Here is a 21,412-nt window from a genome sequence, read left to right as displayed (position 1 = left end):
CTCACTCGGCCATTGAATGGTTTTTTTCTGCTTTTTCTGGAGAAAAAACGACTTGAGACCTGTGCTTTACGTCTTTTTGATGATGTTGGACAGGGTCCGACATTGGACTGGAAAGGGAAAATCATAATGTCGGACCTGGTCTGACATTGGACTGCAAAGGGTTAAAGGCATCAGAGTACCAATTATCTTGACGACTGGCTCATTTGTCCAGCACAGGCAGATGCCCACATAAAACTTGTCACTGACCACCGGTTGGGCCTTACGGTGAATCATGCGAATAGCCAGCTCACGCCTTCATAGACAGCCTCCTATCTCGGAGTGTGCTTGGACGCTGGGTCCATACTGGCCACTCTGTCGGATGGCAGAGTGCGGACTATAGCCGCCTGTTTAGAGCTCTTTAAGCTCAACAGAGTGCTCACGTTTGTAACGTTCCAGAAACTTCTGAACCTGGTGGCAGCAGCCAGTTCCATAATCTCCTGCTTGTGATTCTCGGCAACTTTAGGTAAGTATTCATGTCTCAGCTGGGCTGATAAAGGAATCGCTCCACCATTTGCTACATTCTGTCTGAAGAGCTTTTGCAACTTTTGGTTGTCCCAGTTTTTCAAAAGGGTGATTTGCGCAAACAAACGCCTCTGTCAGGTCAAAATTCAATAAGTGCAATTTTGTAATATGAAAGTTGCGTTTGTTGTTTCTTTTCAAGTTAAGCAGTCGCAGTACTGCTCTGGATTTCCGCCTTTCTTTTCGGTGAATCTAAATGACTCAACAGAACGAGTTTCGGGAGTGATCTACAGTAATGTTGCAGGACATACAGAACAAGAGCTTACCTCCGTCACTGTAAATCTCCTGCTGGATACCGCTTTACTTGATCTGCTGCAGACACATTTTTAGCCTTTTTACAGTGTGTAGTATTTTAATTTTACGCTTTGATTGCTTATAGTGACATGACGTAATCACTGCACAGCATTGTGTTCATGGTGAATAATACACGCAGACATATAGCAGAGCTGTATGTTTTCATTAATGTGGGTTTTTTTGTATGAAATACATATAATTATGAAATTATTTCTTAAGAATACTGTAAAAATCGCTGTATTGAGCTAATTTCACATTTTCCATGCAGCCCATGAAATCGCGATTTTCAAAGGGCCTTATATATAAGCAGTGGCTGCACAAGTGGATAGCAGACATGGTCCAGACTGCCTATGTGCTGGCCAACTTGCCCCCCTCCAGAAAAGCTCACTGCCTGTTCCACCAGGGACATTGCACCCTGGAATAAAAGCCCACAAAATTGCCTCTGTCAAAGAGATATGCAATGCAGCGGTGTGGGCTACGCCCCATACCTTCACTAGGTTCTACAGACTTAATGTTGTGGTTCCTTATAACCCAGGATTTGGAACTAGAGTTTTAAGGGCAGCTTCCCAGTTGACTCTTATAACACACACGTATATAGGTGAGTTTTTCTCTCAATTTCTTCACCCTAGTTAATTACTTTGGTTCCGAATGGTACCCAGGGCAGCTTCTTGGCTTAGCCTTGTAGCATTCCAGTCATTCTGCAATCTTGCCATTGCGACGGCTTAGGTATACTGACCCATTCAGTAATGGTTACATTTTGTAATTGAAAGGGAACGTTAGGTTATTATCATAACCCTGGTTCCCTGAAGTATAAATGTAACCATTAACCTTCAAGGTCACTGAAGCCTTGATTACAGCAGGCTTTGAAGGAACAATGATACTGAGATCTGTGAGCTCAGTCCTTTTGATACCTAGGGGGCAGAATCATGACTGCGTCACAGGCTTAGTGAGTAGCTTTGGTGTTCAGGTCTTTAGGAGGTAAATACCCATTCAGTAGTGGTTACATTTCTATTTCAGGGAACCAGGGTTATGATAGTAACTGAACGTTTTCTTCACTTATGAAAACTATTGGCAAAGACATTAGACCATGTCTATCTGAGATTATCAATACGTTAATATTTTATAGCTGATTGATACAATTGCCACATTTGAGGTATTCTTTTTTAATGTAAATAAACTTCTGTTCTGAACCGATTAGCAGCAATCACTAAGAATGTGTTTTTAAACCTATTCACCTGTACTGACGCCCAGCTGGCAGAGACTCCCAGCTGCATCTTGAGAACCATGTATAGATGAGCATTTATCTGCTGCTTTTCATCATGCTGGATGTCCAAAAAAATCCTATTGATGTCTGTATTAGGTGCAAAGGTTTGAGTTACACTTGAGTAACAGGACTGTAGGTGGTTCATATTTTGAAATTAAATTATTGCTGTTTCAATTTCCTCTCCCTTTTAGGAAGTCTTTATCCAGAGGAATACTGTCCAGTCCAAGCCTTCATCTGAGGTGAGTCCTAATTTATTGGTTGCTGTCCCAGTGATGATGTTTGTATTCATTCTATTGGAGAGAAAAATCACCTGTTACCTCTGCAAGTATTTAAACAAGACCCCCACTGCATAGCGGTGTCGCCCTTTCCAGGTTTTATTACATGGTCAGTTGGACACACTTGTGTATAGGTTACAAGTTCAGCTGTGTAGTGGAATTCCTAGTAAAGCCATGAATGGCTCAAACTGTGGTCATTTAAGAAGGTGTGTTCCAGACACACCAATTACCTGAGACTGCCCAAACCTCATCACTGGTACCCATTCCCAGCACAGTCACAAAGATTCAATGTCTTTGTACTCAAGCAACTAAACTAGGTTTCAAACCAACGTCTTATTTAAGTGCCTGATGTCAAAAATGTTAAGGTGTTTTTCATAATAAATACAAAGATTCAGTTGTACAGTTTGCATATTTTTTTTTGCCTGGAGAACAAGTGAGTTTGTGATCCCTGAAGCAGGACCTGGAGAACAATGTTTTTGCCAGTGACAGTGATGTGGAGCTGGGAGGTGACCCTCCATGTGGCATAGTTGGTCAGCCCTTTGCCATCCGTAACCTCTCAACAGACGTGCTCAGCCCTCTAGGCGAGTGGACCCTGCGTAGGGAGTACCTGAGCTTGTCCGCAGTGCCCCTCGTCACCAGGCCCTCACTAGACCTTGAGGTAGAGAGAATGCATGTCCTCCACCCCCGACTGGCTTTTCGACGGGGTGCAGCTGGTGGGAAGGCTGGGTGGGAAACTTGTTAGGTAAATAGATGCTGGTTCGAGAGGTCTTCACAGTGGTTTTTCCCATGGTAGCGGTGGGGATAATGCTTTCAGATTTGGAAGGTGGCAGTTATGGTGTTGGTGGTGGTGATAGCGTCAGTGGTACTAATTGCTCTTGGTTGTCCATACTCCTGCAGGAATTGCTCAGGGCACAATGGTGTGAAACAGGTTCCCTAACATCTGAAAGCTATTCTCCTTTATCTCTTGAGCTGTGGCTACTAATTAATGTTGAGGCACAATAATACGCACACACAAATAGACTGTGGTACTCTATCTGCATGTGAATGCACATGCAATGTTCCAGCTGATGTTCTCATTCCAGGCTAATATTTAGTGCAACAACAAAGTAACTTCCCTTTAGACCAGTGTCACATGAACCAATAGCACATTACCCAACAAGAAAACTGAAAGATAACTTTTGGCAATAATCTTAATACACAGATGTGATCAGATTGCTACCACACTTACACACAGACTGTCACAGGAGTGCATTGCACCAGCTGTTGTCTTTATGTTAACCTCATGCTGACCCATTACAGATTGCGTCCTCATCACCCAGTGGGCTGGACAGTCCAGAGCAGCGCTCGTTCAGAGACCGGCAGAAGTACTTTGAGATCGATGTGAAGCAACACCTACCTGACAGCAAGCCAAAACCTCGTGTCTCACTGGTTGCTGAGGATGACCTCAAGAAGATGAGGGAGGAGGAAGGTGAGGCACTTGTTTCAGGAGCAGAGCCCCTGAGATTTGAATTATTCCTGTATAGATATATCCATATTGAACACTAAGCCATTAATATGGTTTGATTAAACTATGGCGTTTCAGATGTATTTAGTATAGTGAAGAACTACTAATAACTGAAACCGTTATACCATTCCTGTTTGCAATGCTGTAGTTAGGAGTCATCTTTAGGAGACTAATGCTATTTGTGTTCCATTTTGTAAAGATTATGACATTATGGAGTAACTGGGAGCTATGACCTCACAGCCTTGTAATTGATATTGTGTTGTAAAGAGCCACTTTCATAGTCAGATACAGATAATCTCCTGGAGAGATGGGGTTCCTGGACAGGGTGGAGTGGTTGCTCTCATGCCCCTGTGTCTACTCTTCCTCTTTCAGTCAGGAGGATTGAGCAGCAGGCACAGGAGCTGCTAGTGGATGAGGAGGAAGAGGAAGAGGAGGACCTTGACAAGCAGATGGCGGAGATGAAGGCCCATGGCAAAGTGGTTATTGAGGGAGTGGAGTACAAGATAGAGAGGGTGGACAACAGAAGCACCAACTCCCCCAGCGCAGGGTACGGCAGACTTAATGGCTTACTGGGCTGATATGCCCCAGTATGGGTCACTTTGCAGCAGACCTGGTGTCAATTACAATTGTAATGGTGCAATTTGTAATTAATTGCAATTCCAATGTAAATGTAATTGTAACTGTAGTTAAACTATGACACGCCAGAATAATTGTACCATGTAACTGATCAATTTGACAGTCTTTTGATCATTATTCTTTTATTTTCAACCACTTTTGGTGACCCCAGAGAGAGAAAAAAAAAAGTGATATAGTATGTTTCGTATTTGTGCTTGGGAGTATTGCTTGGCTATTTCGAATAAATAGAGCAAACATATTTGTGTGTTACATTTTAGTATAGGAAGCAGTGTGGTCCAGGGCTTGTAACCATAAGGTCAACGGTTCAAATCCCACCTCACTGTGTGACCCTGATCAAGTCACTTAACCTCCTTGTGCTCCATGCTGCGGATGAGATGTTAAATCAATGTCCTATTGTAAATGACTCTGCATATAATGCATAGTTCACAGCCTACCTCTGTACAGCTGTATAACAAGCAACAAGAGTAGAAAAGTATCTTTTGATGACATAAGTTGAGTAGTAAAACAGTTTCCGGACCAAATTCAAGCAAGCTTTGGCCTTTTAGATTCTTTCTAAACACAAACAAATGATAGTCTGCATCTTTGTAAGATGCATACTGTCAGTCATTTGCAACCTAGATGGTGTTGCAACTGCAAACAGACAGGATATAAATTACCACAGCAGTTTTACGCTACGCTCATCTTTGACCTGGTTAAGCTAGGTATATATTACAGTCTGTGGAATGTGGTCCGAAAAATGAACAGCCTGCTTGCTGTGGTTCACCCTTTCTGCCCTGCTCTCTTGTTAGTGAGCCCCTGGTGCATGGGAAAGGAGAATCCCAGAGGAACTCCCTAGAAGATGGTTTCAGACCCGAACAGAGACCAAACTCCATGACTGGGTAAGAAGGGTTCCCGAGGGCAATTGAGTGGGGCAATTTCTCAAAGCAGAAACCTTGAAAAACCTGTGCAGGGAAGATTTCCAGATTAGCAGCATTGTGTTTGTGTTTGTGTTCAGACTGAGCCCGGTGTACCCAGGGGAGTCAGGAGCCCCAATCAGGACTGCCAAGGCAGAGCGGCGGTACCAGGAGCGAATGCGCATGCAGAGCCCAGAAGTGCACAATGCCCAGGACAAGGACCTCTCCCCAGCTGAGAAGAGAGCTCTGGAGGCAGAGAAACGGGCCATGTGGAGAGCAGCCAGGTAGGGACCATTGAGAGAGAAGGGGCCAAAATGGGAAATCCAGGGGTCAAGGAGACACCACTAACTGATTCCAGTGCTGCTGTGTTGTGTCTCTGTTGCACACATGTTTTATGCTTGTGCAATCCTGCTTCCCTCAGATCAGCCAGTGCCTCCTGCAGGTTAATGTCACCTGACCAAGCGACCCACAGTTCTCTGTGCCAGGAATGAAATCTCTGCCAGTCACACATGCGACCGCTTTTGAGTGATTTGTGATAGAAGTACAACATATTTCATATGTGAAATCTTTCCTAATATACAGTATATGGTTTTTCAGATAGAAACAGTGGATATTTTACATTTTTTGAGTTAGCCCCAGCCTTATTTATCTTTTAGGTTGTGTCACTTTGTTGTAGATGACCGAAGGGTCCACAACTGGGTGCACTCCAAGCATGCCTGTGTTTGGAGGAGAGAGAACTTGTACTGTAATTGGGACACAGGTTTCGAACATTAAATGTGTGCAGCTTTAAAATTTGACTGTGAACCAAAAGCAATGGCTTTTACCCACATCCTGAACAGATTTGAACTCTGCTGCCTTTGTTAATGATCAAACTCCATCTCTAGTAGATGATCTTGTTGTTGTTGTTGTTGTTGTTGCTGTTGTGGTGGTGGTTTTCCCCTTTTCAATCTTCTATTTCCATTTCTCTGTCTGTCCCCCCGTCCCCCCATCTCTGTCTTCCTGTCTCTGTCCCTGTATCTTCTCTTCCTGCGATGCCTGCTAATTGACCCCCCCTCCCTGCCCCCTGCCCTGCTCAGACCCAGAGGGCTGGAGGATGATATTAAACAGTACGAGCAGGATCTGGCTAAAAAGCTGTACCAGTCAAGACAGAGGGCATCTCAGGCCCACAGCAAGAGCCCTGACCCAGCGGCCAGCGAACACAGGTCTGCCCCTGCTCACTGCATGCTCACTGCATGCTCACTAGGAGGGTTCTGCAATCCCTCATTCATTAATCTAACCTGTAACAACATGATGATCTGAACACTTTTCTTTTCTCTTGTACTCACCCATAAGTTTTTGCTTGTGTGACAAAAGCATTAACAGAAAGGTTGGTCGACCTGATAGTTTTCCCTCTTTACTCCATCTCTGCATATTTGTTTTATTTATTTTATACAGGGATTGGACAAAATCTTAGAAGTTATTGTGGTAAGAGTGTTGGACAAGTCTGTAAGGTGTTTTTAAATTGTTCTGGAGGGGTATATGACAATTTATTATTACTGAACCATAGTCTTTCAGGGAGGTTGTATAGGGGATGACAGAAGGGACCATAGAATCCTTACTTTGAAGTATTTATTAGTCTGTCATGATTGAAACGGACTTGCAACAGGGAGATGCGCAGTCCAGGGATGCCATTGGCATAACAAACTCATCTGTCAAGCAAGGGCCAGACCCCCAAAAAGTGTGTGCTACCTTTCTTTGTTACCAGCCCTTGTGTTTGTTTCAAGCTTGTTATGTGGAGACTGTGGATCAGAAGTCAGTCTATACACCCCTCTAACTGTTGTTGAGTGGAATTGGAAGGCACACAAATTTCTCTGCTAGGCAAACCTTAATCATCACAACTCAAACAAAGTAGCCCAAACCATACCGTATCCTTTCAGTCAAAGTACATTATAAAACAAAAAACTATTAAGAAAAATGCATGTTCAGGAGAAACAGATTAAAGTATTCAGGTCTGGTACTTTGTAAGATCTCTGTGATGCATGTTATGTGGCAGGATGTAGACAGGGCTGCTTTGGAATTTTTTTTTCTCAAACTCCCAGAAATATGGAAATGTGCTAGAATTTTGTACTGCTTGTTGGGTAATTCTGGGGAATTATGTATCTTCATTTCATCATTCAGTCAAGCAAAAGAGCCTTGCTGGGACAGCCTTGTATTCACTCTGTCAAGGTAGGCACACTGTGTGCCCTTGTGTGCTGAGCCTGCCATAGCGGACCTGAATTCCCTCCCCCTCTGCCTCCTGCAGGATGAAGTCCCTGGAGCAGGATGCTCTGAAGGCTCAGATGGTAATCGCCAAGTCCAAGGAGGGGAAGAAGAGGAGTCCACTGGACCAACTGGCAGAGTCCCCCTCACCGGCCCCCACGCCCTCCCCCACACCGCTTGAAGGTGGGTCACGCCACAGTCATTCATCTACTGTGTCCCATATTACAACTTCTCAACAGCTTCTAGATCGAATACAGTGCCTTTGCAAGAGAGTAGGAATATTGCATTACTCAAACCACGTTGACAATGTAAGGCCCTGTCCACACTATGCCTTTAAACTGTATTAGTTGCCTTTAACCCTTTGCGGTCCTATGTCAGACCAACATCATCAAAAAGACGTAAAGCACAGTCGTCTTTCTCTCTGGAAAAAGCCGAGAAAACCTTTCAATGGCCGAGTGAGGCCGATAGGAGCCGAATGAAAGTGGGGGAAAAAAAAGGGGGCGTATCTCATAGCCCCTTGCATTACAGAGATAACACGGACATAACAAAGGAGGTAGCTGCTTCTGCATCCAGCACTCAAAGAATGTCACGGACATTTGGAGAGCTTTTTGAGATGTCATAATAATAAAATAATGACTTGGATCGCATTGTTGAGGAGTTTGGTGATAAAAAATGAGTGATCAGGAGAGGATTTATCAGTATGCACGTCTATAAAGAGGTATGTGAAAAATACAGAAAACAAGGGGTGGGGCTTGGCTGGAGATACAGTACTGAATGTCTGTTTGTGATTCAATGCCTTTTACACCTGTTTTCCTGACGTGCCTGACAAGCGCTGAATAACTAGACTGCAAAAATTTAAACTGGCTTAAAAGTGCTGAATACAGTTAGCGTCCACACTACACAGCGTTTAATACCGTGCTCGAGAACTGGACTCGATCACCTCAGGGGGTAGTCTTGCGTCCGGTTCTAATTAGATCGCATCAGGCGGTGCAGTTTTTCAGAAGTGTGGACGCTGTAATACACAACTACATTTTTTGTGTATCCTCCAATATCCCGAAATACTTTGTTATGTTTGGTGAAATACTGGCGCCTGAAGGACTTGCTATCAGTGTACACTCCACAATGGGTATTTGTTTTTATGCTTTAAATTGTTTTGTAATTAACATCTTTTTTCTGAGTTTAATTATGAAAATGGAATCAGCTCAATTTGTTTAAATGGATTTTACCTGATTAAAAATAAAACCCCAAAACTTCAAGCCCTGCATGCATGTCTGTTCGCATTTACTTTTTCCAAAATTCTAGTTTTATTTCTTTTTCGCACTATGCACCTCTATTAATATGAGGCGTAACACATTATTTTGAAATAAAATACAGTGCAAGGTTGGATACAGTCGTATTGATACCCACTGTTCATTGTGCTGCTGGGAACTGTAACCAAGCTATTCTAATAGTGTTGGATGCGTTAAGCCCGACCTAAACATGAAACGGTACTTCAGTGTGGAGGCTTTGAGCCGGATTCATTAGAACAGTTTCGAGTACGGTTCTTGAGATTGGATATGTAGTGTGGACAGGGCCTCGCTCTTCTGAGCTTCTCTCTGTATTGATGAGAAATCCCACTGGCCATGTCTGTGTATTATACCCGTTATTTATAACAAAGTAACAATATATCGTCTCCTTTCTTCCCCCTTCTCTTCTAGATTACAGCCACAGAAGTGTGATGTCACCAGGTAGATTGGTAAGGATCCCAGCCTCTGCTTGCTTTCTCAAGATGATGACCTCATGCTGTGTGTATTTATAAGTACATGAGGACACAGATCTATGATGCAGTTGCAGATTGACTCACTAGTTTTCAAAAGAAAAAGAAGCCTACATGATAATCCCAATATAATGTGTAGTGGTAATGACCTCCCAGAGCTAGTAAAATTGAGTTTTTAAACATCACTTTTTTCTAGAATGTTAAGTACAATGGACTGCTTTCCTTTCATTGATTTCATATTAAGCTAACATTCATAATTCTCTCCACGTTATCACTAATTCTGACAACAGAGCTCATTTCCTTCCACATTTACTTTTACTTTTGCAATTCAGGTCACACTGTTGGCTTTACACAACTATACAAATTACAAAAAAAAAAACAGTTCTTGCACACAAAAACGTACTGCACACAATAGTTAGCACTGCGTAATTTTATGCACTTCTGAATTAAGCCAATACATGCTGGACTTGCTTGTGTTACCTATAATATACAGAAACCCTACAGGAGAGTTCTTAACTATTTATTAGTTTTAAGGACATATGTATATAGCAGATAATTGGTAAATACATTTTTACACTTAAAATGTAGTTTTCACTGGTGTTATTCAATCAGTTTTCATGTTGTTTCACAAAGCTTTGGGTAGGGATTTGTCTAATTTTCTAACATTTTCTTTACAGTACTACTGTAACCCTTAAAAATATCACACACAATAAAAAATTGCTTTTAGATGGGAGTGGTGTTCCTCTGAGCCCTGGTTCCATAGGCCCCAGTCCTGCTGTTCCCCTTCGCGAAGCAGTCCACCATTTATCTTTGAGGTTCTCCTCTCACTCCTCTTTTACTGTCCCATTCTAGTCCCAGACAGAAAAGAAGTTTGACTACCGACAGTTTGCAGCTATTCCTTCTTCCAAACCTGTATACGACATCCAGGTATCGCCTGCATGCTCAGCTCCTAGCCCTCAACACCCCCCACCCTCCACTCTGTCTTACTAACTGTTGGGTTAAGTCCTAAAACTGGTCAGGGGAGCTTGGACTAGTGCTAACCAGGGTATCACACCAGGAATCAGCTAGATGGTTTTCCAGAATCGTGGGCCAGTGTGTAAGGAACAGTAGGCTTGTGGCTGACTGTAGTCTGCAAAGTTAGAAGGTTGACAATAGATGCAGTATGCCTTGAGAGTCTATATGTACTTCAGTTTCCAGAAAGGTGAACAAAATGACTGATGACTTATCTTCCACACAGAACTATTATGTTTAAAGCACAGCAAGATATTTGCTACCAGAAAGCAGCCAATTATAAACTAATAACTTATAACTTTGTATTTGATAAATCTGCATAACCTGGATTACTGGTAAAAAAATGTATATATAGAATAACAATGTTGCACCACTGCTTTAACTTCAAAAAGTAATGAAAATATTGAGGTCATGAGCTGAAAAGACTATTGGAGGCAACCCAGTTGTGAATGAATGTACAGTGTTGGCTTGTACCATACGGTAGATGGCTAAGAGGGGTTTTATAGGTGGCAGACTTTTTGGACCTTTAGTACAGTAACAAGTTTGGCAGGATTAGGTACTGTGTGACCAAGTGGCTGTTTGTACTAGTCTGATCTCATAATTCAGTGGCCCAGATTCCTGTGTTGGTGTAAAACAATAATTAAAGATTTCTTCCCTTGCTCCCCTTACTGAACTCCACTAACCCCCCCCCCCCTGTTGCTGGATACAAATTCATGTGATTGAGTCCTGGACTGTCTTTAATCTTGCCTTACCACTAGGCCCAGTTCACTAACCAATTGCCTGCCTGATAAATGCGCCCCCCCCCCCCCCCCCCCCCCCAATATGATTGTGATGGGGGGTTTTGAGAAGCTGCGAGAATGGAAGAAATGTGATTGAAACAGAGCTGTTCAGAAACTGTATGTGCAAGTGTTTGTCTTCCTAAGGGTGTCTTCATCAATGATACCTGTAAAAAACATTTACATGTATGTATGCAATTACATATACATTTGAAAAGTACACGCCATTCTACATTGAAAGGCCACCAGATCATACTGTCTGACCTATACATGGTATCGGAGCATTTGAACATGCAGGTTTATCATGTCATCGAACCAAGGACCACTTGGATAATTCTGGTTGAAATATGTCACCTTTTAGTGGCTCCTTTACAGAATAATGTGTGTATATATATGTGTGTGTGTGTGTGTGTATATGTATAACACATACCAGCAATCTGTTCAGTAGCGTTCTCCATTCTTCCTGTACCCAAGTTCAAGCAGCAGCCCAAGCTAGTTTCATGTTTCTCATGAAAGAACAATGAAGCTGCCCCTTGGCTGCTGCTCCCATACCCTAATACAGCACTTTCTGTGAGGCCTCTCCATCTCACTGGGCACACAGCAGACTGGAGAGTGCTGCTTCAGGAACAAGCAAATGGGTTCTGGGAAGACCTGGTGAGGAAAGGAACCTGTTGCATGCACATAACCTCAGCTTTGGGCTCCTTGTGTACATGTCTAAACAGTGGCATTCAAACAGTCTGAAGCGGGCTCGCCCCTCTCCCACTCCTCCCTGTGGAGGTTGAGTCGATGCTGTGTGTCGTCTGCATGCGGTGACAGGATGCCATGCATGTCTTGGCTCTGGTGCATGTGAGCCAGAGGGTGGAAGGTTCAGAGAAACCGAGAGACCACTGAACCAACTCATCAGGGACTCTGCTTTAATACCAGTTGTGCCAGTTAATGGAGTCTGTTCACTTGATCTAAAGACCTATGGATCTGATTCGTCCAGATGTTCAGATGTCCCTGTTATTGCATGCTTATTGTTTAAGGGTGGCTGTATTTAGGTCCGCTGCTGTTTAGATCATTGATGTAGACCACAGTGTGTCCAAAGGGTTATGTTTGACTTGCTGGCATCATTGGAATTGCATATTGATCCCATATCATTACTTTGTATTATCATTTACAAGTATTAATGCTGGGGTTGGCGCTTTATTTATTTATTTATTTATTTATTTATTTATATACTTAAAAAAAAAAAAAAATTTAAATTAGAGCCTATAAAGGGTATTATGCCGGGGCAGCAACAGTTCCAGCACCCAGGATCTGCCAGTGTGCCTCTACTCCCTGGGGGATATAAGTGATAGGATTGAGTGGAGGGAAGGGAAGGGAAGGCCCAGCTTCAGCTCAGCTTCTGTCTCACTGTTTGGGGTTGGTTTGACCACGTTAGGTTGCTGTGCCAACCAGAATTAGAACAGGGTAGATTCAGGATGAAACCATTACCGCTAGCAAAATAAAAACGTACAGCTGTTTTTTTTTTTTTTTTCAAATGGCTTCCCACATGCTGAACAACCATAGTTTTATGTCAGGATTTATTTTGGTTATAAAACCTTAAAATTAAATTCTCAAAAATGAGTTGGTATCCAGTTATTTTGAAACTTTATAATGCAATTATGGACTGAAGTGTTTGACATGTGGGTATCCAACTTAAGTTCAAGTACAAAATGCAACCGTTACCGAATGGGTATTTACCTCCTAAAAGACCCGAATCCTGTAATATTGTGCACCAGTGCTGCTCACCGAGCCTGTAGTGCAGTCATGACTCCACCCCCAAGGTGGTGAAAGGACTGCACTCACAGATCTCAGCACCATTTGGCCTTTTAAGACTGACCTGATTGGAGAGCCTTATTCATAAAAGTACTTGTTGCTGCTATCTGTATATTTCCTTTTTTTTTTTTTTTTTTTTGTTTTCCACAAATTGTATGTGATATTTAAACTAATTGTTGTAATAGTGTTCTATTACACTTAATGTGTTCACTACAGCCTGTTGCTAGTTATATCCCGCTGCGGCCTTGTGCCCCGCGTGAAGCCAGTGACTCGAGTTACTCCTTCCCAGGGATCCGGCAACATAAGTTGGCTGACTTTGTGCTCTTCCCCCAGGCTGGAGCTTATTTTCTTTCTTGTTTTTGCTATTCAACACTGTACAAGGCATTTTATATTATTTAATTGTTAAATGACAGTGTTTTGTCATCGCTTTTTTTTCTGTTTTTACAGATACTACATGCAGGCTTGTCTATAGTGTGATGCTCGGCACACGTGCAGTAAGAGCAGCTGCTGGGCTGAGCAGCACAGCGCAGGACCGAGAGACTCGCTTCGGTTGTTGTTGCAATTTCAACCCCAATATCTTGACAGCTTTTCATGACGGCTTTTAGCATCACCATTGCGAAGGCTGTGAGTCCATTCTAACAAGCAGGCTTCTCTGTCAAGTGTTGGTACTGACTGAGTGGTTCTGCCAGTGGCTTATACAGGTGGGCATCCTTGTATGCTGCCACCCGCGCTGTGCGTACCGATGGACCGGTACCAAAATGTTGGCGAGGTCACGACCTGCTTCCGCTCCCTACCCAGGACCGAGGTTACCGCACTGGTACCAATACCGTCCCGGTACCAACCTGGAGCTGAAGTCACCGAACTGGCCTGGTGCAGACAAGGTTCCAAACCACTACTGAACCAGTTCCGAACCAGTACCAACCCCGTGATAGATAAACTGAACCGACCCGGTACTTCCCCGGTTCCAGCCCGCTACCGACCGGTGCCGCCTTGACCTTGTTCACAGTCAATAATATATATAATATTTTTATATATTTATATATATATATATATATATATATATATATATATATATATATATATATATATATATATAAAATATAGGCATCTCCAAAATTATTGGCACCCTTGATAAAGATGAGCAAAAAAGGCTGTATAAAATAAACAACACAGGTAATGAGCTATATTGTAATTTTCCAATATGTGGAATATATTGTACTTTATTAATGATTCAAGGGAATCAACCAAAATTACACATTTCTCAAATTATAAATTTATTTCAAAATAAATCCTCCCATTGAAAGGATAACGGCACAGAGTCTTTTTCTATATTTTTTTATGAAATTGGAGCATTGGAAGGGTTTTAGGACCATTCCTCCATACTGAATCTTTCCAGATCCTTGGTATCCTTCATTCTGCGCTTATGGTCTGCCCTCTTCAATTCAAACAACAGGTTTTCAATGGGAGACTGAGATGGCCATTGCAAAATGTTGATTTTTTGTGGTCAATTAACCATTTCTTTGTGGATTTTGATGTGTGCTTGGGGTCATTGTCTTGATGGAAGATCCACTTGTGGCCAAGTTTCAGCCTCCTGGCAGAGGCAATCAGGTTTTTGGCTAAAATGTCCTGGTACTTGGTAGAGTTTGTGATGCCGTTGACCTTAACAAGGGCCCCAGGACCAGTGGAAGCAAAACGGCACCATAACATTAAAGATCCACCACCATATTTTACAGTAGGTATGAGGTTGTTTTCTGCATACGGATCCTTCTTTTGACGCCACTCACCACTGGTGTGTGTGGCCAAAGAGCTCTATTTTCATCTCAACTGACCATAGCACCCGGTTCCAATCAAAGTGCCAATGCTGTTTAGCAAACTCCAGGCGCTTACATTTGTTGGTTGCTCTTAATAAAGGCTTTTTACCTGCCTTGAACAGTTTATTGCAGGAGGTTCAAGGCAGTGTGCTTGTCTGTACAGATAACACGACAGTGGTGGCGTACAACAACCAACAGGGCAGCCTCTGGTCACCCTGTCTCCATCGTGTGGCCTGCAAGCTTTTGCTGTGGGCACACTAGAATTGGGCAGCAGACCTCTCAAGGGGAGTCCTCCGCAGCCCAGTGTGGAGACTTTACCCCAAGGTGATGAGCTTCATATGGGAGAGGTTCACGAAAGCAGAAAAGAACACGCTATCCATAATAGGAGGCAGGGAACCGCTAGGAATAGATGCCTTGACACACCAGTGGCTGAGAATTCTGTTATACACCTTCCCACCAATCACCCTGCTCCAGCTGTTTCTGTAGAAAATAACACAGGACTGGGTCAAGGTGCCCCATATTGTCTCAGGAGACATTTTCAGCCCTGATGCAGCTCTTGAGGACAACCTTATAGCATTTGAGCCATATGGGTTTGTCCAACAGTGTTATTGACACCCTACAAATTGCCAGAGCAGCATCCACGTGTTCCCAGTATGAGTACAAGTGGGGCGTCTTTCAGACGTGGTTTCTGCCTTGTGGGTTTGACCCCACAGCAGTAATACTGCACTTTTTGCAGGACTGATTTGTCGAGGGGAAATCCCTGTCCACATTAAACCTTTGCAGTCGTATGTTGGACCAGGTCTAACATTAGTTTTCCCTTTCCAATCCGATGTCAGACCTTGGCCAACATCATCAAAAAGACATCAAGCACAGGTCTCTAGTTGTTTTTTCTCAGAAAAAAGCAGAGAAAAGCTTTCAATGGCCGAGTGAGACCGATAGGAGCCGAGAGTAGCCAAAAAAAGAGGGCGGATCTGATCAATACACATAGTCTCTGCACCACAGAGATAACAGACATAAACAAAGAAAGATAGCTGCTTCCACATCCAGCTCTCACAGAATATTACAGACATTTGCAGAGCTTTTTGAGATGTTATATTAATAAAATAATGACTCGAATCGCATTACTGAGGAGTTTGATGCTAAAACAAGTGATCAGTTATCAGTATGCACGACTATGAAGGGGTATGTGATAAATACAGCGAAGGAGTGGGGTGGCTTGGCTGTAGATGCAGTACTGAGTGTCCTGTTGATATACAGTGCCTTTTAAACCTGTTTTACTGTGAAAGAAATACTTTTAAACAGAATGTATTAAAATAAATTGGACCAGACGTCCCTGACAAGCACGGAATAAATGGACCGCTAAGGGTTAAAAGTCTGGTAAAAGCTTGCCATGTTAAGACTAATTATGTTTCCCCAGGAGCTCATTTCCATACAGTGCAATTTTTAAAAGGGGCTCGACGGCTTCAGCCGCTTACGAAGGACATTGTTCCTCACTGGAGGCTAAATGTGGTGCTTAAAGCCTCCATTTGGGACACTGCATTCAGCTGTGCTGAAATACTCCTTTTAAAGTGGCTTTCTTGCTTGCTATCACCTCCGCAAAACAGGCGAGTAAGATGCAGGCCTGCTTAACTTTTACAGAGGCCAGAACAAAGGTTGTGCTTCGTACCAATCCTGCCTTTGCCAAAGACTATATTGGTGTTCCATGTCAAGCAGTCTGTGGAATTGGAGGCTTTCCATCCACCTCCTTTCCAGTCTGACAGAGAGTGACATTTCCATACGCTCTGCCCAGTGCGGGCCCTGGCGTACTATTTTGATAGGACGAAAAGTCGGAGGCAGTCCAAACTATTTTTTGTCTGCTATGGGGTGAAGTCCCATGGTCAAGCCCTTTTCTGAGCAGTGGTTGTCCAAGTGGATAGCAGACATGGTCAGGACTGCCTATGAGCTGGCCAACTTGCCCCATCTAGAAAAGCTCACTGCCCATTTCACCAGAGGCATGGCAACTTTGTGGGCTTTATTCCAGGGTAGATCTGTCGAAGACATGTAATGCCGTGGTGTGGGCTACTCCGAGTACCTTCACTAGATTCTACAGACTTAATGTTGTGGATCCTCAAAACTGGTTTTGGAACTAGAGTTTTAAGGGTGGCTTCCCAGTTGACCCTTACAACACAGGTGAGTTTCTCCCTCAATTTTTTCATTGTAACCAATTACTAGGGTTCCGAATGGTAGCACACAGGACAGGCTCTTGTCTTAGCTTTGTAGCTTTCTGGTCATTCTGCAGTCTTGCCATTGTGACGGCTTGGGTATACTGACCCATTCGGTAATGGTTACATTTCGTACATGAAAGGGAACGTTAGGTTATTATCATAACCCTGATTTCCTGAAACAGAAATGTAACGATTAACCTTCAAGGATGCTGCGTCCATGATTGCAGCAGGCTTGAAGGAATAACTACAGTGAGATCTGTGAGCGCAGTACTTTTGATACCTCGGAGGCAGAGTCATGGCTGCATCACAGGCTTGGTGAGCAGCTTTGATATTTAATATTCATGATTGTGTCTTTAGTAGGTAAATACCCATTTGGTAATGGTTACATTTCTATTTCAGGGAAACAAGGTTATGATAATAACCTAAAGTTCTGTCAATGTGAATTGCAGAGGTGGTTCAGCATTGACGGTTTTTCACGTTTGTTACCTGTTGATAACTGCCTCTGTTCTTCTCTTGCAGTCCCCTGACCTGACAGATGGCATACAGTTCTTGGATGACACTACCAACAATGCGGGTGAGTCATGGTGTTACAGTGTTTACTGTGCACACCCAAGACCTGGTGGTAAACTGTACTTTTGAAAAGTGTTTAGTTTTGTAAGCCTTTTGGTTTTATTTTATTCTCTGCACAATAAAGGGCCAAATTGCTGTCTGAGAGCAATAACATTGTGCCAAACAAAGTCCTGCTTTTGAGATTTCTACATGAAAGTGCCATATCATTAAGTCTCAGAGAGACACCTTTATAGGTTAAACGTTTCTAAAAAATCCATTAGAAGTTTCTGCTGGGCTGTAGTTTGCTCTCACGGCAGTGCCGTGATATCTGCATTCACTTTCTTTAACTCAAGGTTGCCTGGACTTGCCCTGATTTCAGTGTGTGGTAAATGTGAGTCTTATTTACTGTTTTAAGTTTGCTAATGACATCCTAATTATTTTTTTATAATTCAGGTGGATTCCTGTGATAAACAGCACTGAAATATTGGTAGGATTTGACTGCTTTGAGATTTCAGTGATGATCATGATGTCTTCCTTTTCTGTTTGCTTTTCTACATCATCAGCGCTCTGCTTCCAGCATGATGAAGTTCCTCAGGGGAGGGAGGATGTGGAGGGCTGAAGTGTGATGACTATTTGAACAGCATATGCCACTTTGTATTGTGGGTTTACTGGAAAAAAACGGTTTAACTGATTGTGCTTTAAAAAAGAAACCCTGCCTTCAGATTCAAAGGGCTGTTTTGCAGCTTCTGAGTTCACCGGCTTTACTAATCAGCTTTTGTGTAAACAAGCTATCATTCAGTGGACCTCCTGGGAAAGACTGTTTATAAAGCATTAGCTGTGAGTGTTTTACAACAATGCGGTTTATCTCCCCTCCTCACTGTACTTGGCATTTGATACGTTGGAGGGCTCAGTCATCATTCTTTGTCTCTCAAGAGTTAAATTAATTTTGTGTTTTGTTTTAATAACTTCAGCTAGAAAGCAGCTAGCTTGTAGAAGTATTTAATAGTTTTGGCTTAATTTTCCCAGGATGTTGATTGTATTTGCATTTCTATAAAGTTTTTAAATTAGTGACATCAACAGACTAATTCCCTATTCTGGCAAGCCTCCCGTTGGTTTTGTGGTGGGATGTCATTGCCTTGATTTGGGTAAACATTAGGAAAACATCTACAGGTGCTGGAGCTTGAACAGGACAAGGACAGTACACCAAGAGCATCTGGCAAACAAATAATGCTAAAACATGTCATTTTGATTAACTGCCATAATGGGGAGCAAGGAGCACATTCTGAACAGCGTCATTCTGTCTGTTGGAGTCTGGTGACGCCACTTTGTCAACTAACACAATGCATGGGATTGCAGTGACAGAGAGGACTCTTCTCTCCTTATATGGAGTGGGTGGCCCAGTAAATAACAGTCAGATAGCTGGGTTATAGAGTGATCACTGAGTGATGTGGATTGTCTTGGTCCAGTGTGGCTAATTGTCTTTCTGTTACTCTCCATGGATTTCTCATTTCTGTTCTGCTCTCTCCTCTCACAGAGCCCCGTGGGGAGAAGGAGGCTGAAGGCCATGTCTCCCTACCCACCACCTCAGCACTGGAAGAAATGGCTCTTTACAGCAACAAGCGCAAACTACGGCACGGTCGTCGGAGCCTGGAGACAGCTGTCCCCACGTAGTGGAGCTCCAGAGCTCTGTAACCACCCACCCCCACCCCCCACCCCCCCCTTCCCCACCACACACACACACAACAAACAAACACACACACACCAGACATACACACACACATCATTCATACACAGTGCCCACTCTCTGCAGGGAGGGGTGGAGGTGTGGTGGCCTGTCATGAACACGTGGACCTTGGGCCATAGACTTTAATAACTAGAGGGTGTGGGGGCTAGCTTTTATATACCAGACTACAAAACAACTTTTCAGTTTGCGTTTTAGAAGCTGAATTGTTTTACTCAGAACTAATATTTTTTTGTTCAGTTTTTTGTTTAACTACTGTTTTTTTTTTTTTCAATCACTTGTGGAAGAAAGTAATTGCTATGTACATTTTTTTAATTATTTTTATTTTGCTCTGTTGATTTGGTTGTAATTGCTGGGGTTGGGAGTTGGGTGTGAAGCTTTCTGGGTTAGTGAGTGTAAATATGAGTGTGGCTCAGACTACCTATAGCGATAAGAGGAGTGTTATTCTTCTGCTACCTTCACTGGTTTGCACCTTGCTGTGTTAACCTTTTGAGTTTTCTTTAAAAATGTACTATTGTCTGACGTTGTTGTATTTTTTGGTTTTTACTTGAAAACTGCCTCATTTCTTTTAATGCAATTTATTATTAGATAACGTGTTTTAGATTTAAAATTGTACAACTGTTCAGAATTGTAGGTACACAGTACAGTAAGGGCAATAAACCAATCATTAATATTAGTAGAATTCAGATTGTTTTAGATTATTGATAGAGATGGCATTCAAATCAAGAACTGCCACTGTGTGTTTAAATTCCACTAGATGCTGTTCATCAAAAGAATGTCCAAGACTAAGCTGGTGTACTACAACTAGCTGCTGTTAACAAATGAACGTTGTAATAAACACATTGGAATACATGCCATGCTCATGATAGTCCAAGCAATAAGGGGGGAAAAAGAACTATTTGACCTAGGTAATACAAATCAATGTGTTCAGAAAGTCTTTAGGTGCATCCCTCAATCCTGTGGGTTTTTTTTTTTTTTTTTTTTTTTTTTTTTTTTTTGGGGGGGGGGCTCAACCTTTGTAATGTTTAGAAAGTGCATTGTTAGTGTAAGGGCTTGGGTTACAGTAGTTCCAGGTTTTCAGTTCATGCTGGGGTTTCTAGTTTGTGGTTTACTCACAGGCACACACAAGTACATTGCTCTAGGGGACTTACCACTCCTTACATAACTTTTTTCACCCTGCGTGTTTATGCTTGGAAGTGGACTTTAAATTAGAACTCTTCTATTAGTACTTCAGGGAAGTTGTCCCTGTTGAGAATAGTTTCAAAATGGGTTTGGATTTTCAGTTTGTATCATGCATTTGTGTTCTACCAAGGAGTATTTGAACGTAATGTAAAGGCAGTCTTAAACACGCAAACTTAGCAGACATACAGTAGACTTGTATACAGATACACAGGGTATGCAGAAGCAGTTGAAAATGAAGAAAATAGACATTTTTTGAGTCAGAACTGTATTTCCAAAATCTCTGCTACCGTATCGGTTGTACCTTTTATTCAAGGACCACATTTTAAACCAAACAAAAACTTTGTAATTAAAACATTATTCCCTTAATTTTCTTTTCTTGGCAAGTGGAGGTAGCAGAAGTTTTTAAGGCATTGATTCTTCTCTGTTAAAGTGTGAATAATGTACAGGTATTAGAGAAAGAAAAAAAAAAAAACAGCCGACCAGCGTGGAAAATCTCGCCAGCCTTGTGGCCGGTGCTCCCTGCATGAACACTGGCAGTTACTGGATGCATTTTGTAGAGACTGGTTGTCTATAGACAGGAAATTAGCTTGTATTTGTGTCCCCCCCCCCCCCCCCCCCCCCCCAATATATTTAATTCTACTGTTTTACCAGATGGTTTGAGCAAGAAAAACACAAAGATTTTGATTTAGTAATTTTAAGTGAAGTTTCATTTGGGGTCATCATCTGTGATAGGTAACACTTCTTGGTTTTACTGGAAACTGGGAATAGCTACATTTTTACATGGGGCATTGCATAGATTTTTTATTCTTCTCTCTCACTTTTGTTTATTTTTCTTGAGGATTTCCAAAAGGGGGAGGGGGATGTTAGCTCATCCAAGACTGTAACTAGTGAATTTGTACAACCAAAGAAGTCTATTTTGT

The 21,412-nt window shown here is 42.5% G+C and overlaps 1 protein-coding gene across 22 annotated transcripts in view; it reads left to right on the top strand.

Moving 5' to 3' along the window:
- Positions 1–20,298, top strand: part of LOC121313459 (protein scribble homolog) — a 135,256-nt gene extending 114,958 nt beyond the window's left edge. For 10 of the 22 annotated variants that reach the window (XM_041246003.1, XM_041246002.1, XM_041246014.1 and 7 more), the window contains 12 exons: positions 2,308–2,355; positions 2,846–3,049; positions 3,691–3,859; positions 4,268–4,442; positions 5,320–5,409; positions 5,526–5,708; positions 6,501–6,626; positions 7,706–7,845; positions 9,360–9,397; positions 10,271–10,345; positions 17,540–17,594; positions 19,104–20,298. In XM_041246003.1, the coding sequence (XP_041101937.1) occupies positions 2,308–2,355; positions 2,846–3,049; positions 3,691–3,859; positions 4,268–4,442; positions 5,320–5,409; positions 5,526–5,708; positions 6,501–6,626; positions 7,706–7,845; positions 9,360–9,397; positions 10,271–10,345; positions 17,540–17,594; positions 19,104–19,240 (1,440 nt within the window). In that variant the 3' untranslated portion in view covers positions 19,241–20,298. Of the gene's footprint in view, positions 1–2,307; positions 2,356–2,845; positions 3,050–3,690; positions 3,860–4,267; positions 4,443–5,319; positions 5,410–5,525; positions 5,709–6,500; positions 6,627–7,705; positions 7,846–9,359; positions 9,398–10,270; positions 10,346–17,539; positions 17,595–18,022; positions 18,057–19,103 lie in introns of all 22 variants that reach the window. The other 12 variants (XM_041246015.1, XM_041246010.1, XM_041246004.1 and 9 more) reach the window with 8 other exon arrangements.
- Positions 20,299–21,412: the final 1,114 nt, after the last annotated feature.

This window comes from Polyodon spathula, chromosome 3 (genome assembly GCF_017654505.1).
Source record: "Polyodon spathula isolate WHYD16114869_AA chromosome 3, ASM1765450v1, whole genome shotgun sequence".
Lineage (NCBI taxonomy): Eukaryota > Metazoa > Chordata > Actinopteri > Acipenseriformes > Polyodontidae > Polyodon > Polyodon spathula.
The sequence above is the reverse complement of the archived record's forward strand: the minus strand, read 5'-3'. Positions and strand labels throughout refer to the sequence as shown.